General features: G+C 39.5%; 1 protein-coding gene across 2 annotated transcripts in view; it reads right to left on the minus strand.

The window, feature by feature from the left end:
* The window catches only part of gdap2 (ganglioside induced differentiation associated protein 2), a 28,883-nt gene extending 14,898 nt beyond the window's left edge, over positions 1-13,985 (minus strand). The window contains exons 1-11 of one of the 2 annotated variants that reach the window (XM_040034724.1): positions 13,733-13,985; positions 11,780-12,004; positions 8,752-8,891; positions 7,939-8,092; positions 6,230-6,318; positions 5,563-5,639; positions 5,266-5,425; positions 3,614-3,764; positions 3,073-3,149; positions 2,137-2,213; positions 1,650-1,789 (exon numbers count right to left, since the gene is read on the minus strand). In XM_040034724.1, the coding sequence (XP_039890658.1) occupies positions 1,650-1,789; positions 2,137-2,213; positions 3,073-3,149; positions 3,614-3,764; positions 5,266-5,425; positions 5,563-5,639; positions 6,230-6,318; positions 7,939-8,092; positions 8,752-8,891; positions 11,780-11,964 (1,250 nt within the window). In that variant the 5' untranslated portion in view covers positions 11,965-12,004; positions 13,733-13,985. Of the gene's footprint in view, positions 1-1,649; positions 1,790-2,136; positions 2,214-3,072; positions 3,150-3,613; positions 3,765-5,265; positions 5,426-5,562; positions 5,640-6,229; positions 6,319-7,938; positions 8,093-8,751; positions 8,892-11,779; positions 12,005-13,463; positions 13,574-13,732 lie in introns of those variants that run through there. The other variant, XM_040034725.1, reaches the window with a different exon arrangement.
* Between the last annotated feature and the right edge of the window lie 216 nt (positions 13,986-14,201).

Below are 14,201 nucleotides of genomic sequence, written 5' to 3' on the forward strand. Positions count from 1 at the left end.
AATTATTAGGCAACGTCCTTTCCTTTGGCAAAATGGGTCAAAAGAAGGACTTGACAGGCTCAGAAAAGTCAAAAATAGTGAGATATCTTGCAGAGGGATGCAGCAGTCTCAAAATTGCAAAGCTTCTGAAGCGTGATCATCGAACAATCAAGCGTTTCATTCAAAATAGTCAACAGGGTCGCAAGAAGCGTGTGGAAAAACCAAGGCGCAAAATAACTGCCCATGAACTGAGAAAAGTCAAGCGTGCAGCTGCCAAGATGCCACTTGCCACCAGTTTGGCCATATTTCAGAGCTGCAACATCACTGGAGTGCCCAAAAGCACAAGGTGTGCAATACTCAGAGACATGGCCAAGGTAAGAAAGGCTGAAAGACGACCACCACTGAACAAGACACACAAGCTGAAACGTCAAGACTGGGCCAAGAAATATCTCAAGACTGGTTTTTCTAAGGTTTTATGGACTGATGAAATGAGAGTGAGTCTTGATGGGCCAGATGGATGGGCCCGTGGCTGGATTGGTAAAGGGCAGAGAGCTCCAGTCCGACTCAGACGCCAGCAAGGTGGAGGTGGAGTACTGGTTTGGGCTGGTATCATCAAAGATGAGCTTGTGGGGCCTTTTCGGGTTGAGGATGGAGTCAAGCTCAACTCCCAGTCCTACTGCCAGTTTCTGGAAGACACCTTCTTCAAGCAGTGGTACAGGAAGAAGTCTGCATCCTTCAAGAAAAACATGATTTTCATGCAGGACAATGCTCCATCACACGCGTCCAAGTACTCCACAGCGTGGCTGGCAAGAAAGGGTATAAAAGAAGAAAAACTAATGACATGGCCTCCTTGTTCACCTGATCTGAACCCCATTGAGAACCTGTGGTCCATCATCAAATGTGAGATTTACAAGGAGGGAAAACAGTACACCTCTCTGAACAGTGTCTGGGAGGCTGTGGTTGCTGCTGCACGCAATGTTGATGGTGAACAGATCAAAACACTGACAGAATCCATGGATGGCAGGCTTTTGAGTGTCCTTGCAAAGAAAGGTGGCTATATTGGTCGCTGATTTGTTTTTGTTTTGTTTTTGAATGTCAGAAATGTATATTTGTGAATGTGGAGATGTTATATTGGTGTCACTGGTAAAAATAAATAATTGAAATGGGTATATATTTGTTTTTTGTTAAGTTGCCTAATAATTATGCACAGTAATAGTCACCTGCACACACAGATATCCCCCTAAAATAGCTAAAACTAAAAACAAACTAAAAACTACTTCCAAAAACATTCAGCTTTGATATTAATGAGTTTTTTGGGTTCATTGAGAACATGGTTGTTGTTCAATAATAAAATTATTCCTCAAAAATACAACTTGCCTAATAATTCTGCACTCCCTGTATGTTGTAAACCCAGATGACAACAGTTCTGGATAAATGGAAAGCTGAAGCAGACTGTTCTTACTCAGTGACTCAATGCCAGAGGAATAAGACAAAAACTGGAACTAAGTTAATGCCTTATCTATTCAATGTTCTCTTCCACTTCATATTGACATGTTTTAATTTAAAAGATGGAAGGCAAATACTTAAAAAAATTGCAGTCATGCCTTTAGGTCAAGGTTTAGATTAGCCACAGGCTCAGTGTAATCAGGTGAGTAAAATGTCAGACTGACTTGACGTCAACGATGTCGTAGAGTTTCTTCAGGAAGTCAGTGTCCAGATGGTTATGCTCTCCGGTCAGCGTGTGAAAGTAAACCATAACATACTCCTTCACTGTGATGTGGTCCATTACATGGATGAAGTACAACAGCGCCTACAGCACACGGGCAGAGGAAACAAAGACACAGGATTACTGTAAGTATTTATTTACTTACAGTTCTGTTAAAAACCAGATCACCCACATCTGATACATTTTCTTTTATAGTTGCAGCTTTTCCTATTTAAAAACAGATATATTGTATTTTGCAACAGGTACTGAGGAGTAAAATCAAACGTGCAGTGAACAAGGTTAAAAGCAGATCAATGTGACCTGTGCTTGCTCACACGTATTGCATTATTACGAGTACACAAAAAAATAAATCTGCACCATCTGTTACGGTGAGGTCCGACATGACTAAGATCACTAAAAGTGCTTCACTTTGACATATTGGCACACGTTACCTTTTCAAGGTCAATGAGGGTCACGGGGATGTTTCGTCCAACCACGACCATCACCGTCCTGCCACATATATCCACGCCTGGACAAATACACAGTAAAGTGTAAAGACACTCAGACCCTGCAATTTTGTATTAATTTAAATATAGTATCACAGTACTGAAACAGAGCTGCAGATGTAGTAAGTGAGAAGTGTGGAGATACAGTCTGTGTTTGGCCCTCTGCCTACAGAGGTCATCTGGCCAACACTGAGTAATAGTTAGTTTTACAGCAGTTCAGCCTCTGTGATTATGATCTGGACTTTTTGCTTGTAATCTGCAGTGATTTGGAAAGCTGACTTTTGGATAAAACACTCCAACTGTAATGTGCATTAGTGGCTGTATGACAGCCTTTGTTTCTTACTTGAATGCATACAGACCTTCTACTTATGTAGCATCACTAAAAAATGTAAAATGTTTCTTTTGCATATTTCCCTAAGACAGTCAACAACATAAAGAACATTTTTTTTGGAAAGACTTTTCTTGTGATACAAGTAAAATACATTAAATATATAGTTTTAAATTAAAGAATATTTAATTTAAAACTATATATTTAATGTTAAAGCTTAAATGTACCCACCTCAAAACACGGCCTGAAAGTTCAAATAGGTTCAACCTTTGCCTCACTTGACATCGGCTGAGCTAATTGGTGCTCAACCTTGTCCTGGACTGTGTGCAACAACACTGCCTCCTACTGGTGATGACAGTCAATTGTGCCTTAGAGAGGATGAATTGCCTTCGCTCTTCATGCAGAGGCGAAACAGAAACTCTCAGGCGAGCACCCTTACAATACACATGTCTGAAAACTGTCTTTTGGTTCCTGGTTTTGTTTCAGATCTACATTCAGACGTTGAAAGACTCCTTCAAAGATCTAATATGCACGTCCCATGCTCAAACACCTACCAGTTTGGTACAACGCTTTCAGCGCGGCGATGTCTGACAGGTCCTCTGCTCTCGCTCGACACAGCCAGCGACCGTAGCTGCAGGATTAAAACAGAAAGAGTATCTTAAATATATGCAACAATTAGCGGTTACACACATGCTATAACTACTGCCTCTGTAAATTACTGCCAAAACATCTACTAAAAACCTATAAAAAACCCAAAAAAACTAAAAAGAACTTTAAGTGTGATCATGAAAGCAGCCAAAACGTAGCCGTTCAGAAATGTTTCAGTAAAATTTTAAGTGACAAACACTTACAGTGCAAACTGAAACAACATTAGATAGAAATACTTCATAAATAGAGTAATTCAAATTGTACTTATTTACAGTTTAGTAACTGAAGAAAATACTGCACTTGATTTTGCACGTGAAAACTTTAATACAGGCAACGTCAATGTTAATACAAGTGGAAAACACTTGAAGTATTATGTCATTACATTTATTTAAAGAAAAACATTTGAAAGCATCATCGAGTTATCTCACAGTTTGGTTGGACTCTTACTTTCTCTGGTGTTGCTTCTGCATGGCTGCCTCAGACATCTGTCCCTGTAAAATCAGTTTCCGCTGTTTGTCTACGTCGCCCTCCATCCGGGCGAAGGCGTGAGTCCCAACCTGACCCAGATCCAACTCCAGGCTGTCCTCTTCACATTCATCTAGACAAGCCAACAGATAAGACATCGTAATGAAATGCTGAACTTGTATCCGATACTACTTACAAAAAATCATTAATCCAGTTAACTCTGGCTTTTTTAAACGATCGTTTCCCCTCAAAACACTATCTGTGTACAAGTTTTAGCAAATTATAAATGCAGCAACATTCTCATGGGTTTGCTTGTTTGTCCGTATTTATTTTATTACACAGATTCCAATTCATCTGCAAGGATGCCGTTACACGTGTGTGTGAAAGCGCTGCTATGAAGTCATAAACTCAGCTGACAGATTCCAGGCTCGAGTTCAAGTCTGTTTCATTCCTTGTTTCTCCAAGACCACATGCGCTGCTGCATGCATGTCTGTGCATTTTATCAACATCCAAACGGACATGTGCATCTGTCAGTGTGTATACATCAGCCTGTTGTTATTGGGTTTCACTCGCAGGCAGCCTGCTTGCTTTGGATCAACACCCCAAAGCCACATGTCGATGCTTTGAAGCATCAGGCCAGCAGGCACCACACTTGAGGTCAATGGAGGCAAGAGGCTCAAAATGGAAACCACAAACACTCACTAACACATGGGCTGGTGTTACTTTCACAGGCCTCTTCACCAAAACCTAACATTTAGGGTGCAAGCAAAGGCTTAGTTGAGGTAAACTAAAGAGGTCATACAAAATCCAGTTTATGTGGAGGGTTTAAAAACTCAAAATTTCTGTTTGTCCTTTTTGTTTTTATTATTTTGCTATTTCTACAGAACTGTTGGGCCTCGATTACTTTCAATAAAGACTACTTGGTCTGCATTTAGCTAGAGGACAAATAAAAATGTTGGGAGACTAGAAAAGCTTTGATGTGCTTCAAAACAGTTTCCCTATTTAGAATTCTGAAAGTTTCTCGAATCTTCCTTTGTTTGATAGTCGTGTGCTGATCACATCAAACTCTTTCTTTTAGGAGAACACTTTTGTTCAAGGGCTTTGAGACAATCATTGTGACGAGGCATTATGCTGGTTAAAATCTGTCTGCGATACTTCTACGTCAGGTTATACGGCGTCTCCATTCTCATGTCCTGTCAGTGCTTTACTACAAATAAAACAATCATGTCCTGACACTTCAGGAGCCTGAAGGCAGATGCAGTCTGACTGACTCACAAAAACAACCTGAGCTCTAAGTTAATCATTATCCAGTGTCATCTTCACACTGTATTTAATGATTGAGCTCAGATGTTTTATGGTTCGGTTGGTGAGTGAGTGACAAACAACATGAATGGCTGACAGCCTAAAAAGCCAAACGGCTGACTGCTCGGTCAGACCATTTCAACTTGACAATTAAGTCCTTCAAATGAAAAGAAAAGCTTTTATTCTACAAATTCAAACTACAGGGAAGAAATGTTTTGTTTCTTTTCGACTGAAATGAAAGTGAAGCATGTTGTGTGTCCCTTTCCGATTTCAGGAAATTGTTCATCACATTATTGAAAGAAAAAAAAAGAAGAAGAAGAAGAAGGCTGCACCTTCAATGCTTCCTGGTTTCTCTGTGATGCGGATCTGTCTTTCTGGAACCACTGGTTCACCCTCAGAATTGCCGATGTCAGCTGGGATGAGAGGTAGGCAAGCCTTTTCTTCTCCCTCAGAGCGTGGGTAGTACAGAGGGAGTAACTTCTTGAACACAGACTGAAAGAGCACAAATATGAATATATTAGTGATTAATATGCACATGGCTAACTTAATACAGCTGGTTTTAAATAAGAGGAACATGCATGTTCAGTGTTTCCTGTTGGTCTAAACTAAAGACAAGAAGTCACACAAACCTCCTCTGTGTCTGAAACCGCAAACACCACCGTTTCTATGCTGTTTCCATGATTCTCCAAGAACCGCCGCACTGTCCCTACAAACACATTTGTTTTGGTTTATTACAAGATAACACAGACAAATAACAGCAAATCTGTAGTTTACAGAGAACTGCAATTTTTCTAAGACTAAGAAGAGGATGAAACCAACTGAGATGCGTCCTTTTCTGTGGTGCGGACCTGTAGTCGTGTATTTAAGTGAACAAACCTGAACAAACATTTTGCAAACAAGCAGAATATTTGCCACATATGGTTCTCTTTGGGTGTTCACTGAACTAATACACTCAACTATGACCCGTGTATATCCAGTCTTACATTCAGTTCAGTTTTTGTGGTTATTTTACAGCCAGTAGTAGCTTTAACTCCAGAGGTGAGTAAGACTTCTGTTTGAGTGGATCTGAGTGATTTCAGGGTGGCAATCTAACCTCTTAGATTAAATTCCACTGTTTTGAATTTGGGCCGATTACAAGCTTGGGGAGTTCAATTTTCCAAAGGGGTCACATGAGGAATCGGGATTTTGGTGGAGGGCTGCACCGATAAACTTACAAAGAGAGATAAAAAAAATAAGAAAATATGACTAAAATAAGTGTCACTCCAATAAAAACCTGTGTGTGTCTGTGTGTCTTACTCAAAGCAATGTGTGTTGCATCCTCCAGAGGATAACCTCTTTTGATTGTGGTCACCACACAGAAGCCAACTGATGCCATTGACTGCTCTCTGTGGTGAAAAATGAAGAAATACAGTCTCACATACTGCACATCACATCTACAGTACACACTGACTATACAGTGTCAAATGTGACATACATCATTCCCAATATGTCTACATGTTGTCAGTACAAACAATGGTTCAATATAGCACCTTCAGATCCCTCTATTGACCTTGAAGAAAGGTCAGAGGTCAAATGTGACATGATATTTTAAACCTTCATTTGGCACTTTCTATATGCTGACAATAAACACCAACTTGTAACAATCGTAGTTTTGAAGTTCTTGGGCTTTTCATCAGTTTTTGATCAATAAGTCATTGAGTTGACCTTGAAGATCTTGGTGGAGACAAATTTAAGACAAATTTGAAGGGATTATTATGGACCCCACTCTACACACCTACAAAGTTTTCAGAGTTCATCCAGAACTTACTGAGCTGTTGTGTTTATAAACAGAATGACACATACACTACCAAAAACATAACATCCTTGATGGAGGTAAAAATGTAATTCCATGTAAAGAAAATGCTGGCAGCCGTCAGTGCTTCCCCTCAGTTTTCTAGTAGACAAACCTATGGTATCAATTTGAAAGTCCTAGGTGACCTACGCGAGTTATCGCATTTGCACGATTTTCAGAAAACTTGTCCTCTGACCTTGAGTTTGAGATTCAAATTTCTCCAAGATTTTTAGTAGATACATGTATGGTATTCATTTAAAACTCCTGCCATGTTCTGGATTTATCGCATTCACAAACTCAGGTGTCCATGCTGCCTGCCCACCTGAGGGAGGCGTGACAACAATCTCTGACCAGCCTTTTTACAGCTGAGGGGTAAAAACAAAATACTAAATACCTCCAGTACTATGTCTGTGAAGGTTCTCAGTCATCCAGGTCATTGTAGTCAAAGGAGCTTGCAAAGAAAAGCGTCTGGACTTCTTTAAGTTACTTGAAGACGTTTCACCTCTCATCCGAGAAGCTTCTTCAGTTCTAAGGTCAAATGGTGGAGAGTCCCAGATATAAACCTAGTGGGAGTTTCCCCCCACAGAGGGACAAAAGGACCCCCTGATGATCCTCTAATCGCCTGAGCCAAGGTGTGAAACTGGGTGTGGGTCCCAATCAGCCAGTTTCACACTTTGCAAGCTCCTTTGACCTCCAGTACTACTATTTAAATTTTGCCAGTCTGACTTTTTCCTTTCTTTTTTTTTGTCTTAGTGGGTTCAGCCTTCTCCCTTAAATCATCATCACTGCTCTCTCCACTTCATCATATACTGCAAACATCTATATCACCAAGTAGATCAGGACAGAAACGGCACAATCTGGTCTGTGAAATATTGATCAGGAAATTGTGGATTTTAATCTGAAACACTGTTTTTTGGGGGGGGTTGTTTTTAATTTATCCAATGAGTTCATATTTTACAGATGGATTTAATGTTTTTCCATCAACCTTTAAAATGGATCCAACTTTTCTAAAATTAGTGTTTCTGTAATCTGAAAAGCTGGAAAGCTCCGTCACTTTCATTCAGTGACTGTTTGCTGGTGCTTTCTGACAGAGAATGAAACAGATGAAAATTGTGAAAGTCCGATTACTGCCAAGTTTAGCACGTGGGCTGAATTATAAGTTGCTGATTCTTACGCAGCCAGCTGCATGATGTTTCTGTAGCAGCTGTATAGTGAACTCTCTGCTGCCGTCCTGTATTTGGCTTTGTACTTTGGCCCCACGGTGTGGATGATGAACCGCGCTGCTAGGTTGAAGCCCTTGGTCAGCTTTGCCTCCCCGGTGCGACATCCTGGACACAAACACACAAAAAGATTATTATATTTATTATTACATGTTAAAAATAAACTCTCATGGCTGTTGATCCAGCAAATACACATGTGAATCAGAGAGCCGACAACTGAGTTCATGAAAGAGAAAACTGTTTTCTTTTGACAATTAAATTTGCTGATTAAATTTTCTGGTATGCTAACCACACAGAGGTTTTTATTTTGAGCACCAGCGTCTTGAAATACTGCATCTTAAAGCATCAATATATATATAATAATGTAGATATTTTTAGGTGGCGTTTTTTGATGAAAAGACACTTCCAGTGTGTCGGGGTGAACACCAGTAACTAGACCTTTTTTTGTACTTGGGACGTCTGAAAAGCCAAAAAAAAGTTAAAAAAAAAAAAAAAGCACAATGGTGGTGAAAAGTCAGAATCAGAGATCTCATCTCAGCTCTAACAATCTCATTTGCACGATTAAGAAGCCAGAACATACTTATTTGTGTGTTATCAGTACTTTCAGCAGCTGTAGAGACTTGATAAAAGTTACTCTGTATTAGAGTGCCAGCGGTAGTGCCAGCGTGATATCAGGTGACTGGTTATATTTAACACTCCCAGTGATATCTCTGAGAAGACCAAAGTGAAATCAAGCTCATTTCAGCAGTTTAACCATCCATGTCTACCTTTGAGTTTAAGCAGCTCGTCTCGGAGCTCGGGTCCTGCCAGCTGATGGATGCTGTCAGACGTGGGGTTCTTGTCGTTTAGCGACTCGTTGCTGGTGTTCACGACGGCGGTGCAATTCAGCAGAGCAATGTCACCAACACTGTGGGGGAAAAACAAAAACAAAAAAAACCAATCTATTAAAACTATACAGAGTAAATACGAATGATATGGCGTATAAAAAAAATGTGATGTCATTTTGCCAAAGATGTTGTCCACTTTTTTTTGCCATAAAACAATGTTTTATATAAGTTTGTTATTCTGTATTTTCTAGGTGTGGAAATGTTTTGGACAGGGACGCAATTTTTGAATAGTTTGATGCTGTAAGCAGCTACAACAGATTTACAATGAAACAAAGATGCAATCTAAATGCAAACTTTGAGCTTCAATTCATGCGGCTGAAGAAAACTTTTATAACATAACGCATTTTCAGTCAAAGTGTTTAATGTGCGCACATTCACCGAAGGGTTTCTTTTACGAATATCGGATAAAAGCACCGTACAGTATGTATGTCCTACACATACACATTAACTGGAGCAGGTATACTGGACTATAGCATGCATTATATTTTTAATCTCATCTCTCTCTAACAATATTTTGTATGGACAATCATGTTTGAGTCATCATACGTTTCCAACATCACCCCTTTTGGGAACACCGTTGTAGCTACATGGTTAAACAGAAGGCTAGTCTATCGTTGTTTTTGGTCTGAATTAGTATAAGTGAAACAAAGATATCCTGGGTATGTTGAAAGTGTTTCACGCTACAGGCTCCAGAAGTGCCAACATCAAAGGATCAGAAAGAGGAAATCTGCTATTTGGTGATGTCTGTGGGTTTGAAACTTTTTACAAAGAACAAAAAGAAAAAACTAATTCACTGGGTTTTTAAAAAAAAATATTATTTGGGTAACTCATCCATTTGAGTACTGTGAGAATGATGTTTTTGCACAGTCACTTGGAAATAGAAGCTAAAAATCTGCACTTTATTGTTGCATTTTAAAAACTATTGTGTTGACACAGAGAGTTAAAATTATGAAAACTGTGCCACTGTCCGAACATTTCAACACCCAATTGTACTTCTACTGATGTTCATTATCCAAGTTGCTTTATGTGACTTTTATTGACAGTCATCACCAGGCCCCAGTCTCCAGTAACAGCCCAGTGGTAACCAAAGACTTTTTCTTTACCTCTAACAGTAACAGTGATCGAGGGATCAAACATACTGCAAACAATTAGACCCTGAAGACATTTGGCGAAACTTTAATGCTTATTTTAATACCTGAAGTCAACTCTTTGTTCAGAAGCCCTTCAGGTTGTGTTAGGAAAAAACAATGAGGAAATGCATGTGTTGACAGTGTTTGATCACAAGACATATTCAGCAACCAGGACCACGGAGGAAGAGTTGTGTATTTTTTTGTTCAGCTCATTCCTCCTAGCTCAATTACAGATGAGTCACCAAATCAAGTCAAGCAGGATGCCTGCAAACAACAGTGAAACAGATCTCGTGCGAATCCCCTGTTCCTGTTTTGTCAAATGCTAGCTTCTGTATTAAGTCGTAGAGCAGATATATCCCAAACTAATGCAACGTCCTCTCCCCATTTATGAACAAAGTCATTTAACAACATATAGTACCAGGTGTGCGCTATCAGAGTATCCACGAAAAGCACAAGTTCATTTTAAAACAATAAAAATAGCAACACATTGACAGAGTTATATCATGACTATCACATAAATCAACAAACATTACTTACAGGAAGAGTAACATTGCTACAAGATTCTGTGAAGAACTTCAGCGTGATGATGCTTTGAGGTCCAATGACATTGACTCTGACATTTAAAACAACCATAAAGTAAATAAAATAGAATTATTTTTATTTAATTACTCTATAAATGACTTTCTGTCAAAAGAAATGAGCCAACAGCTCTTTATCTATTTAATGAGACACTATTAAGACTTTCAATACCTTCAGATATCTTGCTTGGACTTTACTTTTTAACCACCATGGGTTTAAAAGTAAGTCTGAGAAAGTAGTGAAAGGCTGAAAATCTAAGCTGTAGTCATATGGAACCTCTGATATTAGCTCAAAAATAGACCCCTTTGTCATTCTAGCTGCTGGAAGGGTTAAAAGCACCACTGCTCGAGGGTCAATTGCTCTCAAATCCTGGTCATGCTATTGTGGCAGGAATGTGCGTGCTCTTGATGACTGCTCAGGGGAAGGCTGGCACCACAACAAGGCTCCTAAAGAAAAACTGCTGCCAAGTCGGGCTCCACATAGTCATGCGTTTCTCTACAAAGAAGATTTACGAGGTTATGGACTCTGAACAGGTTTGTATGAGCACATGGACACACAAGCAGCATTTACTACTACTACTATATGATACTGCTAATATCAATACATTAATATTACTGCCCTTTTTTAGGATGTATCTAGGATCACACACTTTGCTTAAATGACAGATGATTGATAGCGATTACCAGAATACACAGATATGCATCCAAAAGTGTGTTTGGATTAAGCAGCCAAGTGCTCAAAGTCACTGTGAGTTGGGTTCTCTTTGGTTAAGGTGGGTGGGAATACACACTCTGACAGGTAAAAAGTGAAACTTTTGTGGGCATTGATCTGATTTACTGATAGTTTCGGTATGACTGGTCACTTTCACAAAAGCAATGACACACACAGCAGCTGTATCTTACTGCAAAGAGCAGATTTTCATCACTGTGTTAAAAAAAGAAGAAATTTAGTATGACATAGTTACAAAAAATACATCATATAGACCACCAAAACCAGTTAAAGCTACAAGGTAAATATACTTTCAAACTTTAGTTATTTCATTGTGACATTTTTGCTTGAATGACTATATGATTCTGTGTCTATCTTTGTTAAGCACTCACTAACTGTGTAGGAAGAAACCGTGGGTGACGTTGTGACCTCTTATGAAAAAGACAGATTTCTACAGAGCAGCAACAATGTGAAGAAACAGCATGACTCACAAGAGGATGATCTTGCGGTTGATATCTGGTCTGTAGGGGAAGGGTGAGGGGAAACTCTGGCTGAGCATGCTGTGGCTCCGGACCAGCCGTTTCTCCTCGCCGTCATTGTCCAGCTGCTGCTGCCATGTGGGAAGAGTCTGGATATCCACAAACTGGGAGCGAGCACCCAGAGGATCCATCCCCATCCGGCACTACAAGCCTCGAGAGGATCACCAACTAGCTGGGCTGCAAGTACAAGATAAAGTCATTTGCCTATTTCCAGTGTCTCCCTGTGGCTTTGACAGACAAAAAAATAAAATAAAAATCTAGATGATTGTGGAAATGAACAGTGCTCGTTTGCTGTGCTTTTGAGAAGATCTGCATTTTGGTTTATTTTCACAGGTAATCAGTCTATCCTAGCTGTGATCGGGCCACAGGTCACCAGTATGTTGCAAGGCTAACACAGAAAAGCTGACAACCCATTTATGTTCACATTCACACCGATGGCCACGTTAGGATCACTGATTGGCCTTAACCCCATAAATGACTCGGGGAGGAAGCTGGAGCACCCACACAAACACAAGGAGAACACAGAAAGGTGCAGGCAGGGAGAACTAACTGGCAAAAATGACATTATCTTTGAAAACTTGAAGGGTAAAAACAAAACCTATGATTTTGTTAAACATGTTTCAAGGATTGGATCTTTGTGCAAAACCCAGTTCAAGGGTGTTCCAGTCTCCTGGAGGTGGCTCTAGCCTCCAGAGACCTGTTCGGTGGCTATGAGGAGGACATTACAGCATCAAGAAGACCTAATAAGATCACTTAACAGAGCAGTTACTTAGCACATGAAAAATACATTCAGGTCTGAAATAAACTGTTTAGAATAAAGAAGTGTTTAAAAATTCAAACCTATAAGACTGAGATGTTATTTTTTTTCTATGCAAATACATATGTAACATGCATCCTGTTAATCTATCTAATAAACTGATCTGTAGGAGTCTGTAATGGAGCCACATTTTTACTATGTCAGTGACCTACATAGGTTTTACTTATCTCCGGGTCTTCAGACAGTACAAAATATGCACGTGACTCTGAGTTCAACCTCACCGTTGGCAATACACAACTGTCAGACAGACAGCACTGCTGAGCTCGGCCAGCTGTTTTAACAGCACACATTTCAACCTGGCTTACTGAAACACTTACTGAACTCAGGAATCATTATTACAAATAAGCTTTCCCTGAAATGAAAAGTCAAGATGTTTGTCATGAAGCAGGTCTACGGATTAGAGAGTAGAAAACCAGCTGTCGATTCCCATTCCTAATAACGACCTGGAGTAAAGACGGACCTTACAAACTACATGCACGGCTGCCACCAGTCTGATTCCAGACACACATATCAGACTGTCTCTGATTTACGGCGGCAAACTCAACAAGAAACCCTCATGTAATAACATTATCACCAGATAAAAGCTGGGCGCTTCATTGAATACACGTATGACAGTAGTCCCTTTGTTCACACATGTAACACCATATAAACCCCAGCTCGAGATAAAACCATGTCATGAGCACGACAAAACTCGTAAGCCTTAAATAAGTTCAGTGTAACGCAGAAAGTTATTTTTAGTAAGCTGGTCGAGCTGTTTTTGTTTGTAATTGGCTGCTTTTCTTGCTGTTAATTTGTGGCAAATTGGATACTTTTACTTACTTTTTGTAAATTAAATAAGCAGTTTGAAGACATGGCATTTGGCATGTTACTACTCCATTAGCTCTGTAACAGCTGCATTTCATTAAAATAATCAAACACATGTGTGATAAGCATCCGTCACAAGAAATTAATCGTCTGTCTCTTACTAGGTAAACTTCTTTCTCTTCCGAAGCATTTCTATGTCAGGCCAGAAAAGCAGTCTCTTTATAAATCGATAAATAGTGCACTTTGGTCAGAGTGTTTCAGAAACCAAACAGACAGTTACCCACCTAGCAATGTATTTCCTTTACAGGGGTGATGTCACGCCAAAATTATAAAAGGAACAATTAATAAATCTTGACACGACACCATATAAAATCAAGACGTGATGTTCATCCTCAGGGTCCTCATACTAACAAGCACAAATACTGCAAATGCAGTCAAAAAGTAAGTTTCAAAGTGCCAATTACAAGGATTTGCACATTTAGCAACCATGCTAAGAGCTGATTGTTGCGGCGTAAAGTCTGGAGTATTAAAAAAAATCAACATCCCGTTAGGCATTTCAAAATAAACTTCTCGAAATGTTTTCATTTAACTACATTTCAAAAACTACATTTCATATAAGCATGACAACTACATTTTCCCATTTTCTTTGACCTAATTCGTTAATTTCTGAACATAAACGTGTCTGCTTGCATCTTTTTGATCTCACTTATTACATTTATTTCTCAAGTTTCATTAATAAAGTGCTGTGGATGA

The sequence above is a fragment of the Simochromis diagramma genome, unplaced genomic scaffold (genome assembly GCF_900408965.1).
Source record: "Simochromis diagramma unplaced genomic scaffold, fSimDia1.1 OVJJ01000091.1, whole genome shotgun sequence".
Lineage (NCBI taxonomy): Eukaryota > Metazoa > Chordata > Actinopteri > Cichliformes > Cichlidae > Simochromis > Simochromis diagramma.